Genomic DNA, 27,487 nt, shown 5'->3' with positions numbered 1-27,487 from the left:
CCAACAGAGGACCCTACTGGGGCTGGGGGCAAGGAGTAGGATTTCCAGATCTCGGCGCTAGGCCGGGGACTGGCGAGGCGGGGCCGGCGCTAGGCGGGGCCTGGCTGGGGGCTGGGCCGGGGTCCCGGGGGCCGGGGCGGGGCCGGGCTGGCGCTGCGCAGCCGCCGGGCGGCCGCCGCGCATGCGGGGCTCACAAGGCTGCAGCCGGCTCCGCGGCCACTCCCGGGAGCATGAAGGACCGAACCCAGGAGCTCCGCACGGTGAGTCCGGTCCCCGAGCGTCGCGGCTTGTCGCCCGTCCAGCGCACAGGCCACAACCCCTCTGGAGTGGCTCCGGCGGTCACCCGGACGGCAGCCCCTGCGTCCCCGGCCGGAGCGGGAGGGACTGGGGCGGAGCCGGGGACCCCGACCCCACAACAAGTCCAACCCCCCGAACCTACTCGGGGTCAGGACTGTCGTGAACTCGGCCCCTTTGGCCCGCGGGCTGGCGGCTGGAGTCCGGGGTACTGAATAAAGTTTTGGGCGTCCCCTTGTTTTAGGGGGTCAGAGGGGTATTAATCGGATATCGGTGGCAGGACAGAAGCCCGACCTCTCTCCGGGTACGCGGAGCAGGTCCGGTCTGTGTCCCCACACCGTGCCAGATCACTGACCTTCCTTTCCCCGCGCTGGTATAGACAGACGGCGGGACCGCGGTGGGAAGGAGCCGGGGCGATCCCCTGCCCAGAGCCCCGCCGCGGGATGCGCTGCGGAAACCCGGCGGTCGGGTGGGGCCGGGCTTCTCTGGCGGGCACTGGCTCGCGGGGCGCCCGCCGCCCCCATCACCTCCCATCACCTGTAGCTCCCATCACCTGTAGCTCCCCACCCGGTAGCGATCGAGATCTGCTGCCCGCCCGGGTGCGGAACGCGTCAGACCCGCCCCCGGTCCACCTTCCTGGCTTTGGGGCAGCCTGGGCTGGCGTTTCCAGACCTTTCCGGGGTTTTCTGGTCAGATTCCGACCTGAACCTATTTTTCCACCTGTGTCTCGGAGTCCCCGGGGTGTGGCTCCTGGGGCGAAGTTTGCGGGGAGTAGGAGGATGCTCAAAGGTTCTGAGTCAGAGCCCACCCCTTCCCAGCCCTGACAGAGACCCCTGCCACCTGTTCCTCATCCACAGCCCCGCCCCCTCCCCTGGCCGCTGTCCTTTAGCCCGACGTTCATACCTCTCCCTTTAGGGATGGCAAGCCTGGGGTTTGTGGGGGGCAGTGAAGGAAATGCAGCTTGCCAGCTTGCCTGTGGGGAGCGAGGGTCATCAGGGGTCTAGACCTGGCTGACTCTTCTGATCCCCTGGCTGACCACCCTGCTGGCAGGCCCTGCCTGCTGATCTCTGGGGGAGCCCTAGCTCAATGGCTCCCCAGAAACCTACCCCTGCTGTCCAGCTTGGAGCCAGAGACCTACATCCCCTCATATGGAAAGTTTCAAGCATCCTTTGGGCTTTTGATCCCATGGCTTGTCCTCACTGCCCAGAGCCTCCCTATGTTTGTGCCTGGGTCACCCCCATTGTACCAGTCTTATAGTCCCCCCCCACCCGCCCCCACAGCCTGGGTCTGAGACCTGTCCCCTCCTGCCTCCATTTCCCCCTTGCTTTGGCTGCCAACCCCTACCCTGCTGTCAGATCCGTGTTTTTCCTGGCTGAATGCCCAGCCCCCAGGGAAAACCTCAGGAGGTTTCAAAGGAAGAAGACGGTCCCTCATGTCGTATGTGGTGTCTAAACACTTCCCTGCCAGCCCTTGCGGTTGCCCTCAAGTTTCCTGTGCTCTGTTGAGTCAGAAAGAGTGTTATCTGTGCAATGAATGGCTGCGTGGTGCATTTGCTGACGTTTGGGCGCCTGGTGGGGCAGACAAGAATATATGTGGGAACCAATGCTCAGAGGGAACAGTCGTCTACATCTGATAGGACCTCTGGTTCATCAGCCTTCATCTCCTTTGCTGAGGAAACTAAGGCACAGGAGAGCAAGTGGCTTGCCTGGTAGATCAAGAGGGATGGTAGAAAGGAGCTTTCCCTAATCCCTGAAGACAGGCAGACTTAGGCCTGGCTGGGACTGGGGGACCCCTGGGAAAGCTTGGGTTGTAGGGAGCTTGAACCCAGGTCTTTTGCTCTGCTACCATGTTTCCCCGAAAATAAGACCGGGTCTTACATTAATTTTTGCTCCAAAAGATGCATTAGGGCTTATGTTCAGGGGATGTCATCCTGAAAAATCATGCTATGGCTTATTTGCCGGTTAGGTCTTATTTTCGGGGAAATACGGTATGTGTCTCTATGACAGTCCCACCACCCCACTAGCCAGGATGGGCCCTTAGATGGTGAGGCCTGGTTTCTCTGTGAATTGATGGAGGCTTCCTCTCTAGGCCCCACCCCTCAGGCATTCGAAGCCCATGAAGGCTGCTGTCCTCATTGCTGAGTAGTCCTGTCCATTTCTAGCAGCCTGGGGGGTGGGGGCTGACAAGAACCCACACTGGATGGGGTAGAACAGTTAATCTCCCCTGGCCCTGCCATTCCCACAAGTCTCCCTCTGGGCCTCGAGTTCCCATCAATGAAGTGGAGACAGGAAAACCCAGAACCCAAATTCTCAGGGCAAGAGGTGGTGGTGGGGGGGTCACGGGTCTCCTGACTCATGGGGGAGACCTTGAACCCCAGGGGTCAGAATTTTCAGATCAGAACCCCAGGAACCAAGAGACCAGTACTGCTGGGCTAGACAGAGGTGGTGCTTGAGACAGCTACTTGCATCCCTTCCTCCTTCTCCCTCCCCACCCAACACCACGACATTTGGAAGGAAGGCAGGCAAAGGGAGCTTATTTATAAAAGTCACACTTGGGGAAGGAGCTGGCATGTTTCCTCAGCACTCTGCAGGCCAGGCCCAGGCCTCCAGCCCCCATTTCTCATAGGGCTGATCCTCCTGTCCAGATGGAGAATGAAGGGCTCACCGGGGCCAGTGTGGGGGCCTTGACCTTGTAGGCAGCCCTCAGAGAGCAGAAGAGCAACTGGAAGCCTAAAAGGGACAAATGCTAGCGCAGATCACACAACCAGGAGACTTTGGGGGCGAGGAGACCCAGGCAGCCCTACCTAGCATGCAGCTGCCTGCTTCTTCCAAGTCAGAGGCCTGCCTGCCCCAGAAAGTGTTTATCTACATACTAGGCCTTGTGGGACACATGGAACCTGCTGCAGGAGCCAGAGGACAGAGAGAGGAGGGACAGTCAGCATGGCCAGACCCTGGAAAAAGCCTTCCTGGAAGAAGAGAACTTAGGATGGCCCAAGAGAAGGAGTTTGATTTGAAGGGGAGGAGAGAGGTGGTTCAAAAGGAGGGACCAACGTAAGGAAAGGCAGAGAGGTGGGAATGCCCAATCAGGAGAGAATGACGGGTGGTCCTGACACCTAGTCCAGAGCAGGGCCCAGCCTGCTGAGCAGCCAGGACAGGCCTGGATGGGAAGCCCAGTGCCTCCTTTGCCCACCAGTTACTTTTTTCTCTTTCCTGAGAAGAGACTGGGGGTCCCGGGGTTAACACCAGGCAGGTTTGTGCCGTAACCTCTATGCTCATTTCATCTGTACAACGGAGGCAGCAGGATCCTCCTTGCAGAGTGGAAGGTGTAAGAACAGGCTCAGGGTGCTGTCTCCCTGCCTCCCTCCTTCCAATTACCTCTTTCCAGAAGAAACAGTGGATTTAAGCACATTTTCATCGGGGGTGCAGCTGGAATGGCCTTCAGGGGCTATGTAGTTCATCCTATCTTACAAATGGGAAAAGTGAGGTCCAGAAAGTGCCAGGCGTTTATCCAAAGTCACACAATGTCTGAGGGCAGAGCCCAGCCCTTTCCCACCGCCTGAAGCTGCCGCCCTGAGCTGTGCTGGGGCTCTGCTAAGGCACAGACCCTCCTGGGAGCAGGGATCTGTCTGGTGGAGGAGGGAGTACGCAGGATGGGGAGAGGGTGAAGGGATCAGACTGGAGAGCCCTCTTTCCTGGAGACCCAGCTCAGCCTCTCACACACCCCTGACTCAGCTCTCGGCCTCTTTGCTCTAGTGATATTGACTTTGATTAGTCATTAAAAAGGAGAAGGGGAAAAAATAGCTCTCAAGGCAGACAACAGCAACTCCTGCTCAGCAGGAATGAATCAACCCGCTGGCTGGCCTGCTGCCATCCCTGGGGACCGGCTGGAGGCTGCCTGGCCTCCAAGCCTCTTGGAGGAAGCAAACTCGTGTTTCCAAGAAGGTATCCTTGAAATCCTAGAGTTTTTGCCAGGAGAGACCACCAGGGCTGCCTGGCCTCCACTAGGGGAAGCTTGAGGTTTCCTGCCAGTGATTCTAGCTGGTTCTAGCAGGATCTTCTCTTGCTGTGGTGCGGGCAGTACCCCTCCCACCCTGCCTGGCTTTCATTCCTGGTTGCTCAGGCCGGTGGTGGTGAAGCTGGAGCGAGACAGCCAGCAGGTCCGAGGGGAGTGAGAGCAGACCAGTGAGTGGTTCTCAGTCCTAGGAGACCATGAACCTAGCCTCACCAGCCCCACTGCCGTAAATTCTGATTCGATCACTCTGGGGTAGGACCCTGGGAGGTGTTTTTTTCCAAATCTTCCCAAGGAATGCTGGTTTTGGACCAGGGTTGAGAACCACTGAAGGATGAACAGAAAACACCAGGACAAATCGGATGTTGGTTGGATGTGAGAGGAGGAGGAAGAGTATGGATGCCTCCCGGTTTCTGATTTGAGGGGCCCTTGGGAACGGGGGGTTCTGAGCAGGGGGTTTCAGAGGAGAGGGTTCAGGAGAAAGAGGTAGAACCTAGTTTGGGCCAGGTAGCTGGCAGGGAGCCCTCACGATGTCTGGGTGGGTTGATCCAAAAGATATTTGGACCTTGGAGCTTGTAATTGCCCCCACGACTCCAGCTGCCTCCTCCATGGAGAAGCTTCCCATGTCCCCACCTCCAACCCAGCCCTCTTTCCAGAGCTGTGACGGCCACTCAGAAAGGGTTGGTGGATTCCTAAGGGAGCTGGGGCCCTAATCATTCAACGGATATCTGGGTACCCACTTGTTGCATGTGTATGAGGTCCACCCTGGCCAGCCCAGGACATTAGGAAGACACTAGTTCCAAGTTCCTTTTTGGTCAGGAGCATGTCTGAGTTGGGGGTAGGGGTGGTAGGGGGGCTGGCATCCTACTTCCCTGACATTTATTCAGTGTCCAGTGAGAAATGATTAGGGGTCTGTGTTAATCTGGAGGACATCTCTAGAAAGGTGCCACAGGGCTCTGGCCTAGGTGTGGATGAGGCTGCAGGAGGTAACAGACTCATGAGTCATCAGATTCTCACAAACTAGAACAAGGACCAGAATAAATAAAGAAATGAAACAGAAAGAAGTTCCTTCACTTGAGCCCAGAATCCAACCAAGAAGACTGGTGGGGAGGGGCTTGGGGTTTTCCTTGGCAGCAAGTGTTATAGGATCACTTTTGTGATCTCTGGCTGCATTAACAGAGGTAAAATATGTAGAAAGAAGGAGGGGATGGGTCAGCTCTTTGGTACTGCTCAGACCACAGTCAGCAGATTCAGTTTGTATTCTGTACTACAGGCGAAGACAGGCCAAGCTGAACAAGTCTGGAGCAGGAGCTACAATTTAGGGCTCCTGGGAAGGATCTGAAGGGGAGGTCAACTTGAGAAGAAAAACCCAGGGAAGATGTGGATGCTGCTTTTAGATATCTGGCACAGCCAGCCCAGGGAGAGGGCACCAACAGGTTCTTTGTGGCTTGGACCAAACCACAGGAAAGGGAGGATTTTCTAACCAAGATGGGCAGAGCTGCCTGGGAAAGCTAGTGAGCTCGCCATCACAGGAGGCATGCAAACTGAAACTGGAAGCTGTGGCCAAGGTGATTTTTTCAGGTCCTTTAGGGCCTGAGAGTCTGGTTGTGGCTCCAGTGGGGATGTAAATAGGATGTGGGGAACCAAAGGAGTGAGAGGAAGCCTCCTTCTAGAAGCCTTGCCCCAGGGTAGCTGGGAAAGCTTCTGGAAGGAGGTGGCATCTGAGGATGAGGGTAATGTTAGCATCCCAGGCAGCAGGAACTGCATGGAGAAAGCAGGGAGGACAGTGGGTGGATTGTAGGGGCAGGGAGCCCGTTACAGGTGAGGTGTGCTGAGATCAGATTTCAGGCTGGGGCAGTGAGATAAAGAGGCGGCTGGGGGTGAAAAGTCCTCAGGAGGAAGAAGTAGTAGGATTTGGTAAGGAAGGGTCCGCTTGGAGCATCCCCTCAAAGTTTTGCTTGAAGCCATGGATAGTTTGACCAAAGCTGTGAGGTCAGGACCTAAACCTCCCAATTGACTTTGAGGCCAATCTGAATGCCCTCACCTGGGTCCCGTCAGACCCTGTCCCCAGGCATTCCTTTCCCCAGCTCTGCCCTCGTAGAAGGAGAGCCTGGAGGAGGGTGTGGGCGTCTCTCCTGCCAACCTCCTTTGGAGGAGCTACCTGAGTCCAGCCTTCAGCCCTCTGCGGAGGCTCTGGAGGTAGCAGGTCAGAGCTGGCTGGATGGCTGAAGATATGTCCTCATTTCACAGGTAGGCAAGTTGAAGTCCAGAGAGGGGTACCAACCCACATCCCAGGGGTCTCTGGCAGTGACTCTCATCTCTGGTGGCTCAGGTGCCCTTGTCTGTGGCCCTCGCTGGTCATTACTCTTTCTGGGAAGGGAGCTGGAAAATTCTCCTTCTGCCCCTTCCTATCTTCTGGGCACCAGAAGAACAGATCAGGCAGGACGCTGAAGGACAGGAGCTCCTGGGGCCACTTGCCAACCTGAAAGGGAACTGGGCTCCTCCAGGCTGCACTCTGCCTCAGTTTCCCTAGGGAAATTCCTGGGCCAGGCATGGTCTAAAAGTGTGGGAATGGCTCCTAGATTCCCTGTGTCTATAGGTGGGATTGGTGGGGGGGAGGGGGCCACCTGGTAACAGCTGCAAGCACTTGTAGGAGCCAGGATTATTTTAACTTCTGGGGGAAGAGGTGTGATCTCTTGAGAGAAGCCGCTCAGAGCCGTCTCCTAAAGCTCCTACCCAAACCCCACTTTTGTGGGGTAGTGGGACCCTGAAAGTCCCACCGGCACAGCCCTTTGCAGAGCATGCTATGCTTCCCCACCCTTCCTCAGCCCTCCCTCCCTGCAGCCAGGTTCATTGTCCCCATTTTGTAGAGGAGCAAACAGACTCACAGGGTGAGTCCCTCAGCCAGTCAGTGTCTGTGCTGGGCCCAGAACCCAGCAGGTGGGGCCCTGATGGGTCCCTCCGCTTCTCCATCCCCTCAACCTCCGCCTGCCTCCATCCTGTGTCCTTGACGTGAGAGAGCGTGGATGTGAGGGCCAGTGCCCACCAAGCTAGTGCCTCCTCCCTGTGGGGTCTTGAAAAATGAGAAGGTGTGGGGCAGCTGAATGGCTCAGTTGGTTAGACTGTGAGCTCTCAACAACAAGGTTGCCGGTTCAATTCCTGCATGGGATGGTGGGCTGTGCCCCCTGCAGCTAAAGATTGAAAATGGCGACTGGACTTGGCGCTGAGCTGTGCCCTTCACAACTAGACTGACGGACGACAACTTGACTTGGAGATGATGGGCCCTGGAGAAACACACTGTTCCCCAACATTCCCCAATTAAAAAAAAAAAATGAGAAGGCGTGACCAAGCCCAAGAACCTCAGTGTGAGGGGTGATGGATGGTCTGAGGGGTGAGGCATGGTCCTGCCCTGGGTATTCTGGCCCTGGCCGTGGAGAGGGACCTTGGCCTTACCAGCAGAGTGGGCTCACCCTGGCGGAGTCAAGTTATGGGGTGGACAGTAATGAGCATAGCCAGCATGCTTGGGAGGCAGAGGTGTAATTACCCCACCCCATGATGGGGGTGTGATGGGGGTGGTGGCTTTTGTATGGCTGCTCCTGGGGCAGCAGGGTGGGGCTGAGCCTGTGGCTGAGGCTTAAGGCAGGCCCTGAGCCAAGTGGCAACATGACTGGCCTCTCTGGGCCAGGAAAGAAAGAGGGTCAAGATCCAATGTCAAGACTGAGCAGGAGAGAGAAGCTCCTGAGAGGGCTGAGTGGACAAAGCTGGCAGCTGGCAGAGCCCTGCACAGGCAGTCTCTCAGGCCTTTCTGGGGCACTGTGTCTGACCCGTCCAACCTTTTAGGAGGGAGGTGTTGATGCCCAGGCCTGGCACAGCCCAGGCATTCCCCTCCTCGGCCCTCCCAGGAAACGGAGCTTGGGAACTCCAGCCAGGAGAGTAGACAACCTGGCTTCCAAGCAGCCTGTCTCAGGCAAGGTCTGAGAGTTGGAGCCATTGGCCGGGACCAGCCCTTATGTTTTCTTGCCCAGTCAGTGGCAGGGCCTTCCGAGTGGCACCTAGGGTGAAGGAGGTGCTGGGGAAGAGGCAGGCAGCTGGGCAGGGGGCGGAGTCCCTGGGCTGGAGAGAGTGACTGAGCCCCGTCACCAACTTGGCAGGTAGGGCCTCTTTCCTCTGCTGGGTCCCCAGGGATCTCCCAGGTGTCAGTGTGGCTGGGAGCTAGGGCACAGCCAGGCCTTGTCCCCGCCAGCAGGACAGAGGACGGTGGTTAGAGCCCTGGATTTGCAGCCTGCAAGCCTGCTCTGCATGAATACCAGGCAGTGTGGGGTCCCAGGTCCAGTGGGACCTAGTGGTCCTACCACAGGTCCACTCACGTGTGCACCCCTCCGTGCAGGCCAAGGACAGCGATGATGATGACGATGTCACTGTCAGTGTGGACCGAGACCGCTTCATGGATGAGTTCTTCGAACAGGTGGGAGCCAGCACACACCGCCTCTCCCCATGCACGGGCAGGCCTTGGGTGACCACGTCTCACTTCTGAGCCAGGCCCAGGGCTCTTACACACCCGTGCCTGGCTCAGCAGCTCGCAGGCACCTCCATTTTGACGTTAAGGAGACTGAAGCCCAGGGGAGAGCAAAGTTTGGGATTGGACCGGCCCACTCCTTCCCACCCCGGTCTGGAAGAAACTTGGAGCAGCCACCCCCACCACTACCACTCGAAGGCTGGCCCCGCCTGGCCCTGAGCCTGACCTCTGGCCCCACTCTGGGCAAGCCATAGGACAGGCAGCCCTGTCCCTAGATTTCCTCCTGACCGCCCAGTCTTGGTCCACAGGTGGAGGAAATCCGCGGCTTCATTGACAAGATCTCAGAGAACGTGGAGGAGGTGAAGCGGAAGCACAGTGCCATCCTGGCCTCCCCCAACCCTGATGAGAGTGAGTGTGTAGGAGTGAGGGGCGGATTCCAGGCCCCAGAGGCCTCCAGGAAGGGCCTGCTGCCCGGGAGTGGCACTGGGCCTGACCAGGTTGGGGAGGGCTCCGTGGGAACCTCAGGAAACCAGCTGTCCCAGGCCTCGGCTTGGGGGTGGACAGCGCCCAGTATCACCCACTGGATCTGGGTCTCAGCCAAGTGTCGTGGGAGAGGTGGCTCTTCTCGGGCCTGGTTGGGGTCAGGTAGCCAGCCTATCCTCCCCTGGTAAGCTGGCTTTTTTCCTAAGGCTACTGGGCTGGCTGCAGCACTAGGGTTCTGGGAGGGAGACAGGGAAGGAGGGAGCTGCCTCTGATAAATAGGAGGCCTCTCAGCCCAGCCCCTCCCTTTCCCTCGCCTCCCTGGGGAGCAGATGGCAGCTCTGAGGCATCAACGCTGTGGGAGGGCAAGCCGGCCAAGCAGGCAGAGCTTCCGGAAAGAGCTGGCACCCCTGACACCTGGCCACTGGTACTCCGGAGCCAGACATTCTCAGGGCTCCAGGAAGTCACCTGTCCCTCTGCACAAGGAGCCTGTGTGTGTGTGTGCATTCCACTCTGTCCCCAGACAGGTCCCCCTGCCCTGGCTGTCACAATTCCTATTGGGGTGTTGATTACCACACTGTTATGTGCCAGGCTGACAACACGCAGCAGGCTGGAGACCCCCTCCCCTGGACGGGGCTCACCCTCAGCCCCAGGGAGGCAGTGACAGGGGCCAGGGCTCACAGCCTGCCACCCAAGGCACCTAGAACTTGCTTTCAGCCTCATCTCCAGCCCTGCCTCCCTCTCTATGGCCCCTCACCCCAGCCCACAAACATCCTCAAGCACCCAGAAAAAAATTTCTCCACAGCCCCAAAGTGTGCTTGAACCCAAGGCCAATTTCAAGCCCTTGGAAGGCAAAATGAGTCAGCTGGGAGCCAGGAGGACTGTCTCAGGAAGGGTGGGAAGGGGAAGGAGACCACCCAAAGCAGGGCATAGATCCAGTGCAGTCATGCTTCACCCCCTCCCCAGAGGCTTGTCTGGGATGGCCGGCTGTGACATGGTGTCTGTGTGCTCATGTGTATCTGGGTCAGTGTGTGTCCCCGGTGGGTCACTCCTGGTGAGAAGGGGGCTGATTGTGGGGCAGGAACTATAAAGAGCTAGGGATTTGGCCTGTCACCTTCTGGAAAGTGGGGGGCATGGGGCAGTGGAACTGCCTAGCTCCCCACCGCAACTCCCCTGTGCCACCTTCAGCACCTCTCCTCACACAGTCAGTAGTGAGCAGCTCGAACTTGCCACCCATGAGCTGAGCTGTCAGGAGTCACTGGTGGGGGCTGAGTAAAGTTAAAGGTTGTAGGGCAGAGGTGAGTAGAGCTACAGAGGAGTCACAAGGAAATATGGCAGTGAGAGGCTTTCCTGGGAGGCTGCTCTGCCTCTTCTGGGGGCTGCCATCCGGGCTGGGCTATTTTGGGTCTGAACTAAAAAGGCTGAGACGTCAGAGCAGCTGGTAACCAAGTTTCCCTTTGTTCATATGAATGAGGCGCCCTCCTCCACTCCCCAAAGCCCCCCACTCCACCTCACTCATACCCCACTTGGGAGTGGCCCCACCTGATCGTCCACTGTAAATGCCCCCCCCCAAGCCCTGTAGAAGCCCCAGCCGTGGAGGCAAGCAGAAGGTGGATGAGAAGGGTATCGCCAGGAGCTCAGCTGTGGTTTCTCCTGGAAGTGGAGTCCTGGGGCTGCCCTGAAGCTGGGGCAATGCCAGGACCCATTGCTCCACCAAGCACCCCAGAGGGAAGCAGCCATCTTGCCCCACTTTGCCAGTCAGCCTCTCCCAGGGAGTGGGGCAACCTGGGCACCCCCATAGCCTCCGCCAGCTTTAGGGAGATGGTTCCTGTCGGAACAAAGGCCAGAAACACCAGCCCTCCCCCAACTTCACTGTCTCATAGGCCCAGCTGCCTGCTACCTCCATGTCCAACTGTGCCCCAGGAGGCCCACCTCTTTGAAGTTCTTCTCCACCTCCCACCTAGGCCAGGTGCCTCCTGCCCCATCCAGCCACTGGGCACTCAGCAGTTGGCTTCCACTGATCTCAGCACCTGGGGAGGGGGCTTTGTGAGTGGAAAAAAGTCTGCCCCACCCAGGGTGCTTGATGTGGGGACTGGCTTCCGCCTTGCTGGCCCCTGGCCCGTCAGCCCACTGGCTGGATGCTCACCACCAGGTAACATTAGGTGAGCCAGCCCCCCTGCCTTCGACTTAGGCAGTATCAAGTAAGTGCTCCCCAGTGCCAACTCCAGCATCACCAGCTGCTCCACAATTATTTCTGCCTTAAATTTAGCCCCATCTGTTATCTGCAGGGGGTGGGAGAGCCAGCAAAAGAAGAAGGGAGGCTCCTTGGAAGGCAGCACTAGAGGGTGTGAGGCTGCAGCTGCTATGGCCCTGGCCCAGGATTGGAGAGGCAGGCAGAGCCTTACTCAGGAAAGAGGGGAGCCCCAGGGTCTGCCGAGACACCGCCATCAGCAGAACCCCTGAGCAGGAGGGTGAGCCTGGGTTCCTCTCCTTCTGCCTCCACAGAAACGAAGGAGGAGCTGGAGGAACTCATGTCCGACATAAAGAAGACAGCAAACAAAGTGCGCTCCAAGTTGAAGAGTGAGTCTGGGCTCTGGCCTTGACTAGGGTGAGGGAGCTCCAGGCCTGCTTCCTCCACGCAGCCCGCAGGGTTTCACCAGCTCTCAGGGGGCACATTGGATCTTGCTTTCCTTTATGAGGCTACCATCGTGTGCCATTCACTCAACAGCTACTGGCCAGGCCTGTTTGTGCCAGGCTCTGGGCAGGGCCTCGGGACAGATGCCTGAGGCTTCCTCCAGGGAGTGCTCCACTCTGGGCCTCATGTCACCCACAGAGGGTTAGAGGAGTGGCCAACACTGCCTGGTGCCAAACAGAAGCCCCTATGTGAGCACAGACATGCACCCCCGCAATGCACAGACCTAGGAGCAGTGTGTCCTGAAGGTGGTGGGAACCTGGCCCTCGCCACTCTGGGCATGAGCCCTTGTTGGGCGTCCAGCCGTTGTGAGCAGGAGAGGACAGCGCAGGCCTGAGCCCCCAGGCCTAGCATATAGTGGACGGTCACACACACAGCTTGGTGTGTGCCTGAGGCCTCCCAAGTGGGGGTACGTATGTGCACACACCTACACATGCATCGTGCCCGGAAAGGCCCTTGTTGGCCCCTCCTCCATCAGTGCCTGGCCCTCTCTCTTCCTCTGTTTCCTGTGTGACCCCACTTACAGGCCACGCGTCTTCCAAGGGGATCCTGAGCCAGATTCTGGGTGTGTGGGTCGGGTCGGTGGTGAATGGGGGCCGATTATGGCTCAGCAGCTATCTGTTCCCCCAGGCATCGAGCAGAGCATTGAGCAGGAGGAAGGCCTGAACCGCTCATCTGCTGACCTGCGGATCCGGAAGACGCAGGTGTGGCCTGGGACTCTGGTGGGCGGCAGGCGTCTGAGGCTCTTGGGCCTGTGGGCCGGGCTGACACCTGCACCCCTATCTTGGACCCCCAGCACTCCACACTGTCCCGGAAGTTTGTGGAAGTCATGTCTGAGTACAACGCAACACAGTCTGACTACCGGGAGCGCTGCAAGGGCCGCATCCAGAGGCAGCTGGAGATCAGTGAGTGAGGGGGCAGGGCTGGGGCCGAGGGGTGGGCTGCAGCTGAGGGGTGCTGCTGAACTCCCTCGGGAGGGCTTCTCTCAGTATGACCCTGCTTGCAGCTGGTAGGACCACGACCAGTGAGGAGCTGGAGGACATGCTGGAGAGTGGGAACCCTGCCATCTTTGCCTCTGGGGTGAGTGTGGACCCTGCTCCTCCCACGGGAAGCCCTCCTACCATGACCCTGGCATGTGAGCTACACGCTTGCTCTGGACAGTATTTAGACACAGCCGCCTTGTAAGGAAGGTTTTAAAGAAGGCCAAGTCCCACAGAGGAGAAGGGACCAGGTGGAGGGCACGTAAATGTCAGTGGCAGAGGTCTGCTGGTTTCTCCCCGTTGGGTCCACTTCCTTGCTCCCTCTGCCCATTCACCACTGGCATAGGGCCTCCTCCCACCAGCCTCGACCTTTTTCCCCTCGTGGAGGACACAGTGCCCGTGGCCGTCTCTACATTCAATTGAAGAAGCTCTGTGCTCTGCCACACAGGGGGCTTCCTGAGGGAGCTGGCACACAGGTGGGGAGGTAGTTTGGGGATGTGGTTTCCAGGAGAGGGGCGGGGCTGCTACATGCAGTGCAGGAGGAAGAACAGGAGGAGGGGACAGGAGAAAGGCAGTTCAAGGCCGGGGCCCATGGGGAAGTCGTCCTGAGCTCTGTACAGTGCTGATGAGAAGAACTACCACTTAGCAATTGCCATGCGCAAGCACAGTAGGAAGTGTTCATGACCCCATATGACAGGCGGGAAATCGAGTCTCAGAGAAGGTAGGTTCACAGCTAGGATGAGCTGAGCGGAAAGTGGAGGGAGGGCTACGGCTAAGGAGGAAGCCTCCAGCCCTGCTTCTGCCACTGCCCGTCCAGCTGCCTTGGCACTCGGCCCCCTGCTGTCCTGGCCCGGCCCCCGCAGCAGGCGCCGAGTTCCAGCCCACTGCTCGCCCCCCTAGATCATCATGGACTCCAGCATCTCGAAGCAAGCCCTGAGCGAGATCGAGACGCGGCACAGCGAGATCATTAAGCTGGAGAACAGCATCCGTGAGCTGCACGACATGTTCATGGACATGGCCATGCTTGTGGAGAGCCAGGTGCGTGCTCGCCCCCACCCCCGCCACAGCCCGCGCCACAGCCAGGGCTGCGCTGACCCCAACCCTTTCTGCCCAACACGCTGCCCTGCCTGGGAGGGACCGTCTTCAGGTAAATAACCACCTGCTGTTGAAACTGCCTCCGGGGCCTGACCACCTGAAAGACCCTCTCTGCATGGCTCAGCCGCCAGGCCCCAGACCCTGCATGGCTTTGCTTGTCCTCCCACCTTGTCTTATGCACCAGCTATCTGTCACGTGGGCACTGGGAATGGGCATTTTTCTAAGAGCTGGGGGTATAGCAGTGACCAGGACAGCTGAGGGCCTGCTTCCCGAACTAATGTCTGTTGGATGGAAGAGCAGCATAAGTAAATGACAACTGGAATGTTCTCCAGTTGTGCCAGGTGCTTGGGCGGCATTGTGATAGAGCCATGGTTCTCTAACTTGAAAGTGCCCAGGAATCACCTGGAGGGCTTGCTTGCTTATAAGTTTCCCTGCTCCGATCCCCCTTCCCAGAAATGAGGAGGTCAGGGTGAGAGCCCCTGAGTTAGCATCTCTGACACCCTCCAGGCTAATGCTGATACTACAGGTCTGAAGACCACACTTGATACCGTCACTGGGGCCACTGTGGGCGGAGTGCTTAGGGAGGCCTCTCTGCGGGGTGGTGTGTGAGTCTGGAGCCTTCCCAGGGGAGGAGTGAAGAGCTGGCTCAGCAGAAGGACCAGCAACACCATGGTCCTGACTTGGGAGCAGAAAAGGAGGGCCGTGAGGCTGGAGCACAGCGGCCAGTGGGGACGAGGCAGACGGGGGCCCTGGCAGGCACTGGGCATCTGGAGTCTCTTCTAGATTGGAGGGTCTTAGGTATGGGAGTGGCGTGACCTGAGTTAGGAAGCAGAGAGGCCAGAAGGAGACTGCCTTGCCATCCGGGCGAGAGACCGTAGTGACATGGACACCTGTGGAAGCGGTGGCCTTGCAGAGAGCTAGCTGTCGGTTGCCAGCATGCCACTGCTAGGAGTCTTGGGCAGGGTAATGGGCAGTGGCCTCTGCAGGCTGCATGGGACCTCACTGAAGGGCCCGAGAGGGCTATGGAGCTGGGCAGGGCGATCTTAAAGGTTGAAGACCATCATGCCTGGGGAGGACGGAATGGGGGACTCACCCTGATCACTTGGTAAGCTGTGGCCAGACGCCCCCACTCCTACTCCTGCCTTCACCTACCCAGCACTGTCCTCTGTCCAGCACCAAGTACCGGGGTCAGGGTCCCAGCTGAGCATTCTCTGCATGGTCCCCACGCCGTTGGCTGAGACTGCATGGCTGTTCCCCTCGCAGGATAGCTGCTCTGTGGGGAGAGGCGGGAGCGGCCCAGGGTGCCTGGCCTGAAAGGCACAGGTGAGAAGCTGTACCCCATCCTCACACCCCCTTTTCTCTCTCTCACCTCAGGGTGCTTTCCCAAAGTCCTGCCTGAGCTCCCTCCTGACCCTGAGGTGAGCCCTCTGGAGCTGGGGTGCCCCCGGCCCTGCAGGGGGAGATGATTGACAGGATTGAGTACAACGTGGAGCACGCAGTGGACTACGTGGAGAGGGCCGTGTCTGACACCAAGAAGGCCGTCAAGTACCAGAGCAAGGCACGCCGGGTCAGTAGCCCCTACTCTGCCCAGCCCTGTCCCCAATCAGTGGTCAGACTCCTACCCAGTCTGCCTTTAGGCCACTTGTCAGCTCTGACCACAGCCTCCCTGTCTCCCAGGCCCTCAGTACATTATAACCATCCTCCAGACCGTTCCTGGCTGTCACCTTCCTCACGGCCCTTCAGCCCTGCACTCTCCGGCCCCCACCTCTCATCCCACCCCCACCTCTCACCCTACCCCCCTCAGCCCTGCACTCTCCAGCCCTCACCTCTCATCCTGCCTCCCTCAGCCCTGCACTCTCTCCAGCCCCCACCTCTCATCCCACCCCCCACCTCTCACCCCGCCCCCCTCAGCCCTGCACTCTGGCCCTCACCTCTCACCCTGCCCCCCTCAGCCCTGCACTCTCAGCCCTCACCTCTCACCCCGCCCCCCTCAGCCCTGCACTCTGGCCCTCACCTCTCACCCTGCCCCCCTCAGCCCTGCACTCTCAGCCCTCACCTCTCACCCCGCCCCCCTCAGCCCTGCACTCTGGCCCTCACCTCTCATCCCGCCCCGCCCCCCACCGCCAGCTGAGGCCTTCCTTGCCTTCCTGCTTCTCTGGTGCAGAAGAAGATCATGATCATCATCTGCTGCGTGGTCCTGGGCATCGTCATTGCCTCCATCTTTGGTGGCATCTTCGGATAGAAACCACCCCACCTGCCACTCCACTCTGGATGGTCCACCCCAAGGAGGCCCCCTGGCTGCTGCCACCCTCTGGCTCGGAGCCCTGTCCTTTCCACCCCATACTGCTCCTTCTCTGCCACGGGGCCTCCATACCCACCCTGCCCTGAGCCGTCGTGTGCATGATCTTTGTAAGTGTGCGTCTGTGCAGAAGAGGCAGAGGGGAGCCGGGCTGGCTAACAGCCAGTGGGGTGCGGATGGGTCAGCAAGGGAAAGACTCAGGCCCTGGCCCCCTCACCCTTCCCGGGAAGGGCTGCCCAGGGCAGCCACGCTTCCTTTCCCCTGCCTTCTGTAATTTCACTCTTGACCTGGGGGTCTGCCCTCTCTGGGCTTCAAGGCTCTGGACCCCAACCTTGTGTCCTACTGCCCCACCCATCTCCCCTGCCCTCTCCAGCTGTCCCAAGCCCAACCCCCTGAGGGGTGGGGACCAGCTGGCCACATGGTGCTGCTTTTCAGGTTAGGGGAGGGACGGTCCTGAGAGACAGCCCAGCTCTAAGCCTCTAACAGCTGGTCACTGCCAGGGAGGCTCAGGGCGCTGTGGCCAGGTGGTTTCTGGCAGTGTCAAGACCAGGCTCCCTCCCCTACTTAGGGGCAGAGTCCAAAAGGTCTTTGGCTGCTTCAACCTCCCTTCCCACATCCCTCTGGCCCCAGGAGCAGCCCCTTTGGGCTGTGCCTGACCCCTGGTAACATTCTGGAAGAGGCTGGCTGGTACCCCGTCTCCAGCCACCCTTGGAGCTAAGGCAGAGAGCCAGCCATCCTGCCCAGCAGGCCTTTGTCCAGTCCTCAAGCCATTGTGTTGCATGTTTGGGACAATGGTCCCTGCTCTTGTGCTCCGGGAAGTCAGATGTCACTTCAGGTCTGCAGCCACATCCTGCCCTTGCCATCCTCCCATTGATGTGCCACGTGAATGTCAGGTGTCTTGGATGCAGTATTCAGCAGCCAGCCAGGGAGGGGGACCTCCCCCCCCCACCATCTCGGGGATTCTCAAGTTAGAAACGTGCCCCTCTTCCTCGTTGACAGGCAAGGAGTGTGCATGCGAGTGCATGCAGTGGGCGTGGGGCCACGTGGGAGCCCCACCGTCCCTCAGCTTTGCTCCTGCCCAGTGACTGACCACTGTCCATGTTGCCTTCTTTAACCGCAACTTCCCTCCCCCCTTTACCCCTTCACCAAAGGTCTTGGTACAACCAGCTGCCCATTTTGTGAAATTTTTATGTAGAATAAACATTTGTATCTGTACCATGCCTCTGCTCTAGATTTCTGTTACAGTGCCATGGCCTTAGAACTTGGGGGTGACTGTGTGACACTAAGGGGAAGGGGCGTACAGGCTCAGATCCCCGTCTCCTCGCTCAGCTTCAGCTTCCAGACCCTCTGGCCCCTGCACCAAGCCTGCACGTCTCAGGTCCTGCTCAAAGCCTGACTGATGTCTATGGGCTCAGATCTCCCTTTTTCTTAGAAGCCACAAGTGACCAATGGGTCCCCTCTCTTAGTCTGCTAGACAGTCCCCCACACACCCCAAGGTAGGTAGGACCTGCCCTGCTGACCACTAGTGATCAGACCGGAGACAAGCCCCTGAGCTGGGTCAGCAGCTGCCCATGCAGCTCAGGGCCAAAGGGCAGCCTGGCCCATGGGCTGGACAAGCGCTGCAGACCACAGGGAAAACAGGCACTGGGCACAAGCCTGTTTCCAGCATAACTCAGACCACGCAGGGCTGCTGCCTGAATGACCAGCCAATGGGTACCATGCATACATTTTATCCTGCCCATCCTTCCCAACTTTGCCTAGTGTTATAAGCCCTAAATTAACGGCATTTATCTATGTTCCTTGTAGGTTGAGTGCTTTCACACATCTATAAACCTAATTCGTACCTGTGCAGTCAAGTAGTACCCCCACCAACAGAGGAACCTGAGAAAATTGTTTAGAATCAGAGCTGGAAAATGCCAGAGTCCCACAGAAAGTGGTTTATTGCTTTTATAAAAAATAAAATACTCTCAGAACTTTGTTTAATGAAAATACTTCAGAACTTTTCTAAAACTATTTTGCCAGCTGTATGAAGTGGGCACTTCAATACAGCAAACTTTCCGGAGACAAGTGCCTGGGCTGGACGGCACAGCTCGTAACGGGACCCCGAGCTGTGCCACTGGATGCAGCTGACTGCTCAGAAGCGGGGCTTGCGGTTGCGGCCAGTGTACTTAGTGTCAGGTCTGACTTCCCTGTGGTGAAGAAATAACGGGTGGGAAGGACAGAAGAGTCTCAGAAAAAAGAACAATCCCTGGGACCCCTTCAAACATAGGTGAGCCGTTAGTGGCCACAGACTCCCCCCAGGCCAGGTACTCACCGGCCTTGTCGTCTGCACCGATTCTTCTTCTCCAGCACCCATTCACGGCTCTTCCTCACCAACCCCCGCCTCGCAATCTTGTTCCGGACCCTGTGCAAGAGACACAGCTATGAGCTGATGGCTAGAACGGCCTGGCTGGCACCCAAGTTAATTCAGGCAGGGAACAAGGCTGAGCTTCCCCTGATGCCCTTCTACAACAGAAGTCCCACTCTGGACACCCCCCAGCCTTGTAACACCCACCTCCAGCAGTTTGGTAGGAGGGCAACAGAGACGAGGCCCCACTCACTCACAGGCATCTTTGTGGTAGACTGCTTGTTGTGTCTGCATACATCCTGCCCATGGGGCGGGCAGGCAGGGGACGAGGCTACCTTTGGGGTAACGGCTCACCAGAGCCTAAGTAGCCACAGAAAGCTAGAGCCCCCATGCCACTGCTGCCACTTACGGCCCTAGTCTGGTTGTGGCATCAGCATATCCCATCAAGTAGGGACTCCCAGCAACTACACTTGTCTGAGGTAGGAAAACAAGGCTGCCCCGCTTGTGGCAGCCCCGACAATGATCCTCAAAGGCTGATCTTGGCCTCCAGCCCCGGCTGAGGAGAAAAGAGACCCCCCACAGCCTCACGGGAGAGAGGCCCTGAGAACAGGGGAAGCCTGGGCTCCCAAACCACATCCCCACCTGGCAGTTGGGATCACACTGTTTCCAGCATAACTCACCCCATGCAGGGCTGCTTGCCATTTGAATGACCACCATTTCCCGAGCACCTGAATGCACGGCTCATGCGTGTTCTACAATGGCTATGAAGCAGTCTTGCCCTTGAAGAGCTCATGGCTAGGCTGGGGCAGACTATCCTCACTAGGCAAAGCAAGTGCTGACAGGCCCAGGAGCTGCAAAGGGAGTGCTGGGAAAGGAAAAGCACAGATTCTGGGAAAAACAAGAGCCACGGAGATACGCTGGTATTTCTATAGGCAGACAGTGGGGGCAGCATTCCAGATAAGCAATACATGAAAATGAGAAACTGAAAAGGAATGAACGTTAGGGAACAGAAGAGTCCTGGGTGCCTGGACTCTTCTGTCCAAATGGAAGTGTGAGGGTCTGCGGAGGATTGAGTAATTTGGTTCCTATGGAAGTCTCCCCCTTGCTTGAGGACCAGTGGACTAAGTAGAAGCCAGACTGCAAGACCTAACAAAAGTGAGTCACAAAAAAAAGAACTTAAAAAAAAAATCTCAGAATCTCAATCTCACTTGGCTGGGGCAGAATCTCAATCTCACTTGGCTGGAGGTGTGAACACCAGCAAGGAATGTGCCCTCTCCTCATTAAGCAAGGGGGAATGGGTGACATTTTATACCAAAGGAATGACACAACACGACCTAGACTTAGGTTGTAGAGAGTGTTCATGAACTAAAAGGGTCCACAACATACACTGAGGGGTGGGGTGCAGGACTTGCTGATGGATTGGCTGGATATGAGACATAAGGAGGACAGGAATGAATGAGAACGGTCAAGAATGGAGGAAAGAGGTTTAGGGGTGCAAACCAAGAGCTGTTTTGTTCGAGACATTTGTGGGAAGTTTAAGGACGGATACTTAGAAGACGGCCTGGAAATGAGAGGTAGGAGTGAGACCAAGGATACAGATCTGGAAGGTATGAGCCTAGAAGTTAAGGCAGCACAGAGATAAGGGGTCCAGAATGGGCCCCTGAGGATGGGCCAGCAGAGTGGACTGAGAAGTGACAACCAGTGAGGTTAAGAGAAAACCAGGACAGTGGGTGGGAGACCAACTGGGGAAAGTGTTAAGCAGGTATCAGCTCCTACTGAGCAGGCGACTTAAGGACAGAGCAGGAAAAGAAGACTGAGAAGTGACCATAGATTTGGCAAGACAGTTTGGCGGTGGCCTTGACGAGCAATCTATGATACGACAGAAGCATGAGCCAAAGAGGACTGAGAGACGGGAGGGGAGGAAGCAATAAGAGGCAAGCAGTTTTGTTATAAAGGGAAGCAGATAAACAAGATAGTAGCTCAAAGTTTTTACGGGGCTACGGGAGGCTTTTTGAAGACGAGAAATTGTGCAGCACATTTGTGTGCCGATGGGAATGGCCCAGGAGAGTAAATAAGTGGAGGATGGGCTTCAGGGAAGGTGGGGACAGACTGCCAGGCATGGCGAGAGAAAAGGCAGAGAAGAAGTGGAGACGGCTGCAGGGCTGCCAACAGACATCCCAAGGCAGGAGCAGGCGCAGTCCCAAGGGGTTTCCCCTTCTGTGACCACCGTGATATCACTGCCACATCTGAGGCCGAGACGTGGGGAAAGCAGAGAAATGGGTGGTCTTGCCATTTCCACCTTCCTCTTCCACGTCTAATAAACCAGCAGCAGCCCTGCACCCGACGCAGGGCTGAACAACCACTATACCTCTCATTCGTGAATGTGGATTCCTTGGCCTTCTCTTCAGCCGTAACTTCGTTCAGGCCCTGCGGGAGCCAAAGCGCTCTTAGATCACCTTGGAGATTTCTCAACACGTTTACACCACCCCAGAAGGCCCGGGTACCCACACCTGAGACCTTCCAACAGGGACTGGCCCAGTCCCACAAGAAGGGAACCCACAACATGGACTTACAAGGCAGGGTCCCTCACCTGTGGCAGAAAGGTCGATGGTCCAGAAAACAAACAGAGGTAGAACCTGAAAAAGAAAGTATGAGGTGAAGGCTGGACTCAAAAAGCCGTGCGGGGCAAGGCAAGCCCTCACCCTCCCTTCCATAAGCAGGTGCAGAAAAGTCCAGGCCTCCTCTCTGCGCCCTGGGGACCCAGCCCAGCACCGCGTCCACACCGCCACCCCCTCTCCCACAGCGCAGGCAGCACCCTGGCCCCCACCACTCACTTCTTCGCTTTGGCACTGTTGGGGTAGTCCACCACCACGCCACCAGTGAAGCCGGCCTTGATGGCCTGCGTTGTGATCAGCTCCAGCTGAGGAGAGAAGAGCGGTGAGTCATGCAGGGAGGCCACTGGAGCACACGCTTCCTTCATTCCCGTTAAGAAGCCAGTCTGGACCCAGGATAGGCTTTGCCTGGGAGAACTGAAGGTCTTCTTTATCAGATTGTTCCCAACTGAGTGCCCCAAAGCCACATAGAGGAACGTGCAGGCTAGAACCAGCCATGGCATACACCTGCCTCGGTGGAATTAGAGAACAAGCAATTCTAGCCCAGGGACCCATCTCTCCATTCCAGTCTCAGAAAATGATCGACCACCAATTGGGAGACACTCATTCATGGTGTGAGTCAGGAACAGCTCATCGTGTGTCTCTCAGAGTCTGCACCTCCTACCTCTTCCTTCCTATTGCATGACACTCCACAGAACAGACAACTGCTGAGGTGGTATGGAAACCAGTAACATATCACACTACCTGTGATACCATCTTATCTGTCAAGAGATGATAATGCCCTATCCCATCCCAGCAGATACCGCCGTTCTTCCTTAGGACATCAGGTCATAAAACATGCCATCAGGGGCCACAGGGACCACTCTTGGGTTCTCATTCCTCCCTTTTCCTACCAACCAGCCTTCAGTTCCTTGTTCTGTCATCTCCCAACAGCAGGAGGGCAGGTGAGTGAGGTGCAGGACATGGGGAGTTTACCTGTTCTGGACAACCCCTCCCTGCACCTTCAGTAGCCAAGAGCTCACCTGCTCTGAGTTCTCAGGGTACAGCTGCAGAACAGCGCGGGCTCCACGGACCTGCAAGAAGCAGAGACATCACTGTCTTACAAATACCCCATGGGTCAGGACCCAGACACTCTCCTCCTCATTCAATAAATATTGACCAAGTTCCATTATGTACAAGGCACTGTTCTTAGGGCTGGGTATACAGCCACAAACAAAAGACACAGCCTCTGAACTTTTGAAGCTCACATTTTAGTGGGGGAAGCATCTAATTTACAGGAAGTAATGATTAAGTGCCAAAAAGAAAAAGAAATTAGGAAAAAGGATGGTGAGTGACCGAAGACTATTGAGTTTCCTTTAGGTTCAAGGAAGGCCTCTCTCAGAGGACCACTTGAGCAGAGACCTGAATATAGCAGGGAGCTGGTTATTGAAAGCTACGCAGGAAGACGTCTCAGCCCAGAGGCCGACACCCTCAGAATTTCAGGATTAACCCTAGTGTGTGAACAGGACGGAAACCACATGATATACAAGAACAGCCTGCCATCTGCAGGAACAACCCACCCTGGGAAAGCCAGGGCTGAGGTAGGGACACCAGAGAGACCAAGAAACTCCTGGATCCTTCAGAAACATAAAAGAACTCATTTTTAGGGCTTACAATCTCAAACTATCATCTAATCCTAGTAAACAATGGAAATCACCACCACCAGTTATAAATAAAGGCTCTCTCAGAGGTAAATAACCACCCTGCTCCCCACGTGAGCATCAGCAGTGGAAGGGAGGGGTGGGAGTCAGAGGATGTGGGACTCCGGAAGGTGAGCTCGGTGTGGCCTGACATGACGTCCCCACACTCTGTGAAGTCTATGTCCCCAAATCAACTTCTGACTACAATTCAGCAGTGACACAGGAATTATAATCGGTCTTAGACTTTGACATCAGCGTTTCCTGCATTTCATTAGGTTGTATCAGCCCCCTGAGATGTGTTTAGGCTGAGACCCTGGACAGAAGGAAGCACAATAAGGTCCTGCCACGCCATGCAGTCCCATCTGAATGGCCTTGCCATGGGATGCCTCTACTTTATCACCCCACCTGCAGGACAAGGCAGGGCTAGGCAGCCAGCCCAGGTGAGAGCTCATACTCACCAGCACGGAATAAAGAGAAGAAAAGAAGCAGTACAAGCGCTTGGCAGGGATGTCAGACTTCTTGTTGGCATTACACAGCCACTGAACAGCAGAAATGCTAAAAAAAGGAAGGGACCTAGTCAGGAAAGGGACTGGCACACATTGCTCCCCCGCCTCTTCAGGACAAACACCACACATCCTCGATCTCCAGGTAAAACCCTCCTGCCCACCACTCCCTTTCTTGGCACGTGCAGGCCCACTCCAGGTCACTACACTACAACACGGGAACTAACGGGGTGCAGAAGGTCAGCATGAACTGCCTCGCAGGCAGTCCAAAGAAACATTTTCTTAACCTTGCTTCCACAAGCATCTCAAGTTCAAAATTACTCACTATATCAACTCTCTCTGCCACCCACCCAACCCACATGCTTTACAGTATTTATACAAAGCCATCCATTCACTCTCCTCCAAAATCAGTTCCTTCAACTGTACCTGGTAAGTGTCTGCACAATCCCCCGATTTAATACCTCGAGCAGCTACTACGCCCTCCTTTGTGGCATTCCCTTCCTCAGTCCTGTGCACACCCCCCCACAGAACCCCAAACCCTGCTGGTTTGTCCCACTGCCTCGCCCAGCTTTTCCTTCCCTCAACCACTCTCCTACGTCAGCACTTATTACCGTCTCAATTGTTTCAACAACCTAACTTATCTCACCTCTCTTCTTCTCTTAAATAATCCTCTTAAAACACAGATCTGATCTTGTTACTCCCCAGTTCCCATCAACTACTGAATAAAGCCCAAACTTTTCAGAATGGAGTTAAAAGCTCTCTAGGACCCAACCCCACACAATCTCAACTTCCATGAAATCTCTCATCCATCCCTACGATCTATCAGGTTCCTCTCCCCACCCACTTCCAAGCCTTCGCTCACACTATTGCCTCACTCAGAAAACCTCTCCCTGACTATCCAAATTCCTCCCAGCCTTGGAGGCCCAACCCCAGCCCTCTTTTCTCAAGGTTTTCCTCTGCTCTCTTGCTTCTCTCTTCACAACTCTGGTGGGTTCCATGACTCCCTACGGCACACCCCAGACTAAGCCTCACGTTTAACCTGCTCCATGTCTCATAGCGCCTAATAAACCATGCAGAGTATTAAAAGCAGGGGCTGTATTTTAGTTCCACAAACTCCATAGCACACTATACATAATGTCTTACATTTAATAAATGTTAAAAAAAAAAAAAGAAAAAGCTTACCTTAACATCTCGTCTCTTAAAAACAAACTAAAAATGACCATTTACTAATAAAACATACAGACCATGCCACTGGCCTTTGATTTTCTGCAGCTTAGAACATCTCACCCAATCATTACCAAAAAGCAACTGCTATCCTTGAAATGTTTTTTTCCCCCCAATCTTGTTCCCAGATGTAAGCTAATCTCTTATCTTAGAAGAAAATCTTCAAATCCAAATTTCTCCCTGCACTGCATTCCTACTGCTCACAGAAGGAGGGCTCCCTGCCACAAAATGATCAAACTATGACTTCCTCTCCTATTCCGTACCTCCACTTCATTAACAAAATACTACAGGAAACACTATGCAACTCCCACCATAGAGAACAAAGAACAACATCATGTTTCTAACAGTAGCTTCAATGGTCTAAGATCCACTATCAAAGTACTATGTACGTGCTCAAAACCTGACCCTGATACTCCAGAAAAGACTCCCAAGCTGCTGAAGAGACTGGAGCAGTCTAGGCCACTCTTCACTACAGTTCCTCCAAAAGGAGGCAAGATGGCTCCTAGTGGCTCAGAAAACCACTCCTCCCCTACCACACACACTCAAAGCAGACAGAGAATCTGTACCAGTGGTGCCTGAACCTGGCAATGTAAGATAATCACAGGAATAAATAGTTTCGAAACATTAAAAAACACGTATTTTTGGGCCTTGCTCTGACCTTATGAATCTAAAAATTCCACAGTATGTGTATTTTTAAGTATCCTGTGAGACTCTGCTGCACAGCCAGGTATGGGAAGCACTGGCCTGCAGGACTAAAAGCAGAACATGGAAGATTCTGACCTGATACAACCATCAAAGGAGCCTGGTTTGAAAGGGATGCCCTGGCCCATATCCCCCAGAAGCAGGTCTCCCTCCGTGTCTCTGTCCAAGGCTGCGTCTACATTAGAGAAGAGTACGTGAGGGAAACAGACAATATGTACAGCTGCTCCATACTCAGGAGGGTAGTCCATCCCAGCGCTAAACGAGACATACTTACCCAGCATGGCAGGGCTGATGTCAATGCCCACCCAATAGTGCCCCTCTTCCGAGAGATAATCTCCACTCAGCCCAGTACCGCAGCTGGAAGATACAATCAAACAGGAATGCAACCGTGTGAGTAGCAACAATGCCCCACGACCTGGACAATATGAACTGGGACCCAGAATCTCACCCAATATCCAACAGGTAGCAGGGCTGATCCTCAGGCAGATCAAGGAGCTCCAACGCTCGGCCAGCCATCTTGGTCTGGATATCAATCATCCGAGAGCTGTGAAGGCAGAAACACAAGTAAGTGGTAATGTTCTGGGTTAAAACTGCACCCAGACCAAAAACAGCCAAAGAAAAAGAACAAAGTACTCTTTCCTGGTCAACAAACTCAACTAAAACTATTTAAAGGTGACCCCAAATGTCCATGTAATACAGTAACATGTTATTTTGTTGTGACACAAGTTATAACTACCAGACGCAAAGCTAATATGAAGAGAACAAATCACTTAGCTAATGACCAACCACTGGGTATTTTCAAATCTATCAGGCTTTGATGTTGCATTACATAAGAACATGTTTTCTGGAAGAATTACCCACCAGTTACTCTCATATATAAAGATCAACAATGCACAACAAAACCTATTAACAGTGCTGTCCATGAGAAATATAATGCAAGCCATAAGACTTTCTAGTAGCCACAGTTAAAATGAAATATGTAAAATTAACTTTAATAGTTAACCCCACCAATGTACCTAATATATTTTACTTAACCCAATATGCTCAAACTATTTCAACACATAATCAACATAAAAAATTATCAATAAAATATTTTACATTTTCTTCATCCTAACTAATTCAGACTAGACATGTTTGATAGGAGGCTGATGGCTACTGGTTATCATATTGAACAAAACGGGCCTATATAGTACATAGGGTTTTCCCAAGATAGAGTATCTGTAGAATTTTATTCAGGACAGTGCATCAGAAAGGTAGGTCTGGAAGTCCCTGCTCTACCCTTCACTTGTCAAATGACTTTGTGTAACAAATATCTACCCTCTATGAAATTCAGATATTACACCAACAGTTGTCATGAGGATTTAGTGAGATAACATAAAGAGAGGCACATAAAAAACATTCAATGAATATTATCTCCTTCCTCCCAACAGCACTAACCCCCTCCACGTAGCCACTGTCCTCTACCTATTTTACCACAGGCTTAAAACGAGTTGTCACGTTAGTAACTTTGAAAACAACCTAGAAAAAGGCACGATCACGCCCATCACAATGCCCAGGTAATTGAGGCCCATATGGTTCAGAGATTACACTAAAATTGACTCTGCCATTATAAAAGAATGGTATCAACCCAGATCCCTTCCTTCCCCCACAAATTCTGCGTGCTTTTAAAGCAAGGCCCCAAATCAGGGCAACATGCGGGTTCCCGACCGACCACCAACGCCGCGCAACATCCAGGCTCCCTTACTTGCGCACGTATTTCCGGGCTTCATTCTGGTCGTAATACTGCGGGAAAAAGAAAGAGAAAAGGGGAGTAGGGGAAGAAACCAGGACGCAGAGAACCTAGAGGAGAAAGAGGTGCCCGCGGACCACAGGCCTCACCAGCTCCGGGGGCCCGCCGAGCTCCGGCCTGCCTCGGCGACACGACATACTCACGCCCCAGCGGTACAACTAGTGCTGGGGAAGGGGGGGGGGGGGGAACCCGCTCCGAGCCGGCTTTTATATCATCTGTCCTGCGCCCGCCTCGCAATACGCATGCTCCACTCCCCTCTCCGCCTTC

At 55.4% G+C, this 27,487-nt stretch overlaps 2 protein-coding genes and 1 non-coding gene across 7 annotated transcripts; 1 reads left to right on the top strand and 2 right to left on the bottom strand.

The window, feature by feature from the left end:
• Positions 1 to 112: 112 nt before the first annotated feature.
• STX1A (syntaxin 1A) lies at positions 113 to 17,579 on the top strand. Of its 4 annotated transcripts, none has more exons than XR_012494928.2 (10): positions 113 to 260; positions 8,690 to 8,767; positions 9,127 to 9,226; positions 11,804 to 11,878; positions 12,621 to 12,694; positions 12,787 to 12,895; positions 12,997 to 13,070; positions 13,871 to 14,117; positions 15,440 to 15,632; positions 16,230 to 17,579. XR_012494928.2 is itself a non-coding variant. In XM_019754999.3 (10 exons), exons 1-10 carry the CDS (start codon positions 231 to 233, stop codon positions 16,305 to 16,307), a joined length of 867 nt encoding a protein of 288 aa, XP_019610558.1. In that variant the 5' UTR covers positions 115 to 230; the 3' UTR covers positions 16,308 to 17,579. The 4 variants fall into 4 exon arrangements, 2 of the variants coding, with proteins under 2 accessions (XP_019610558.1, XP_088652914.1); XM_019754999.3 differs by having other exon boundaries at positions 115 to 260; positions 13,871 to 14,008; positions 15,522 to 15,632; XR_016020743.1 differs by lacking the exon at positions 11,804 to 11,878 and having other exon boundaries at positions 134 to 260; positions 16,230 to 16,267.
• Positions 17,580 to 18,286: 707 nt separating this feature from the next.
• BUD23 (BUD23 rRNA methyltransferase and ribosome maturation factor) lies at positions 18,287 to 27,429 on the bottom strand. Of its 2 annotated transcripts, XM_019754992.3 has the most exons (12): positions 27,310 to 27,429; positions 27,176 to 27,213; positions 25,880 to 25,975; positions 25,706 to 25,788; positions 25,510 to 25,606; positions 23,461 to 23,557; positions 22,346 to 22,396; positions 21,546 to 21,631; positions 21,302 to 21,347; positions 21,080 to 21,138; positions 18,679 to 18,768; positions 18,287 to 18,553 (listed from the first exon to the last, which is right to left on the bottom strand). In XM_019754992.3, exons 1-12 carry the CDS (start codon positions 27,355 to 27,357, stop codon positions 18,499 to 18,501), a joined length of 846 nt encoding a protein of 281 aa, XP_019610551.1. In that variant the 5' UTR covers positions 27,358 to 27,429; the 3' UTR covers positions 18,287 to 18,498. The 2 variants fall into 2 exon arrangements, with proteins under 2 accessions (XP_019610551.1, XP_074184528.1); XM_074328427.1 differs by lacking the exon at positions 27,176 to 27,213 and having other exon boundaries at positions 27,310 to 27,398.
• On the bottom strand, positions 19,180 to 19,311 carry LOC141570930 (small Cajal body-specific RNA 20). The gene has a single exon (XR_012495372.1).
• Positions 27,430 to 27,487: the final 58 nt, after the last annotated feature.

The sequence above is a fragment of the Rhinolophus sinicus genome, chromosome 3, assembly GCF_057876585.1.
Source record: "Rhinolophus sinicus isolate RSI-liver-muscle chromosome 3, RSI-T2T, whole genome shotgun sequence".
NCBI lineage: Eukaryota > Metazoa > Chordata > Mammalia > Chiroptera > Rhinolophidae > Rhinolophus > Rhinolophus sinicus.
The sequence above is the reverse complement of the archived record's forward strand: the minus strand, read 5'-3'. Positions and strand labels throughout refer to the sequence as shown.

Excerpts from the sequence above, each read along its gene's own strand:
- STX1A (XM_019754999.3), top strand. The coding sequence starts at position 231 with ATGAAGGACCGAACCCAGGAGCTCCGCACG. Across the intron at positions 8,768-9,126 it reads TGGATGAGTTCTTCGAACAG|GTGGAGGAAATCCGCGGCTT; the intron begins GTGGGAGCCAGC and ends CTTGGTCCACAG. Across the intron at positions 14,009-15,521 it reads CCATGCTTGTGGAGAGCCAG|GGGGAGATGATTGACAGGAT; the intron begins GTGCGTGCTCGC and ends CCGGCCCTGCAG.
- BUD23 (XM_019754992.3), bottom strand. The coding sequence starts at position 27,357 with ATGTCGTGTCGCCGAGGCAGGCCGGAGCTCGGCGGGCCCCCGGAGCTG. Across the intron at positions 27,214-27,309 it reads TCGGCGGGCCCCCGGAGCTG|TATTACGACCAGAATGAAGC; the intron begins GTGAGGCCTGTG and ends TTTTTCCCGCAG. Across the intron at positions 21,632-22,345 it reads ACCCTGAGAACTCAGAGCAG|CTGGAGCTGATCACAACGCA; the intron begins GTGAGCTCTTGG and ends TTCTCTCCTCAG.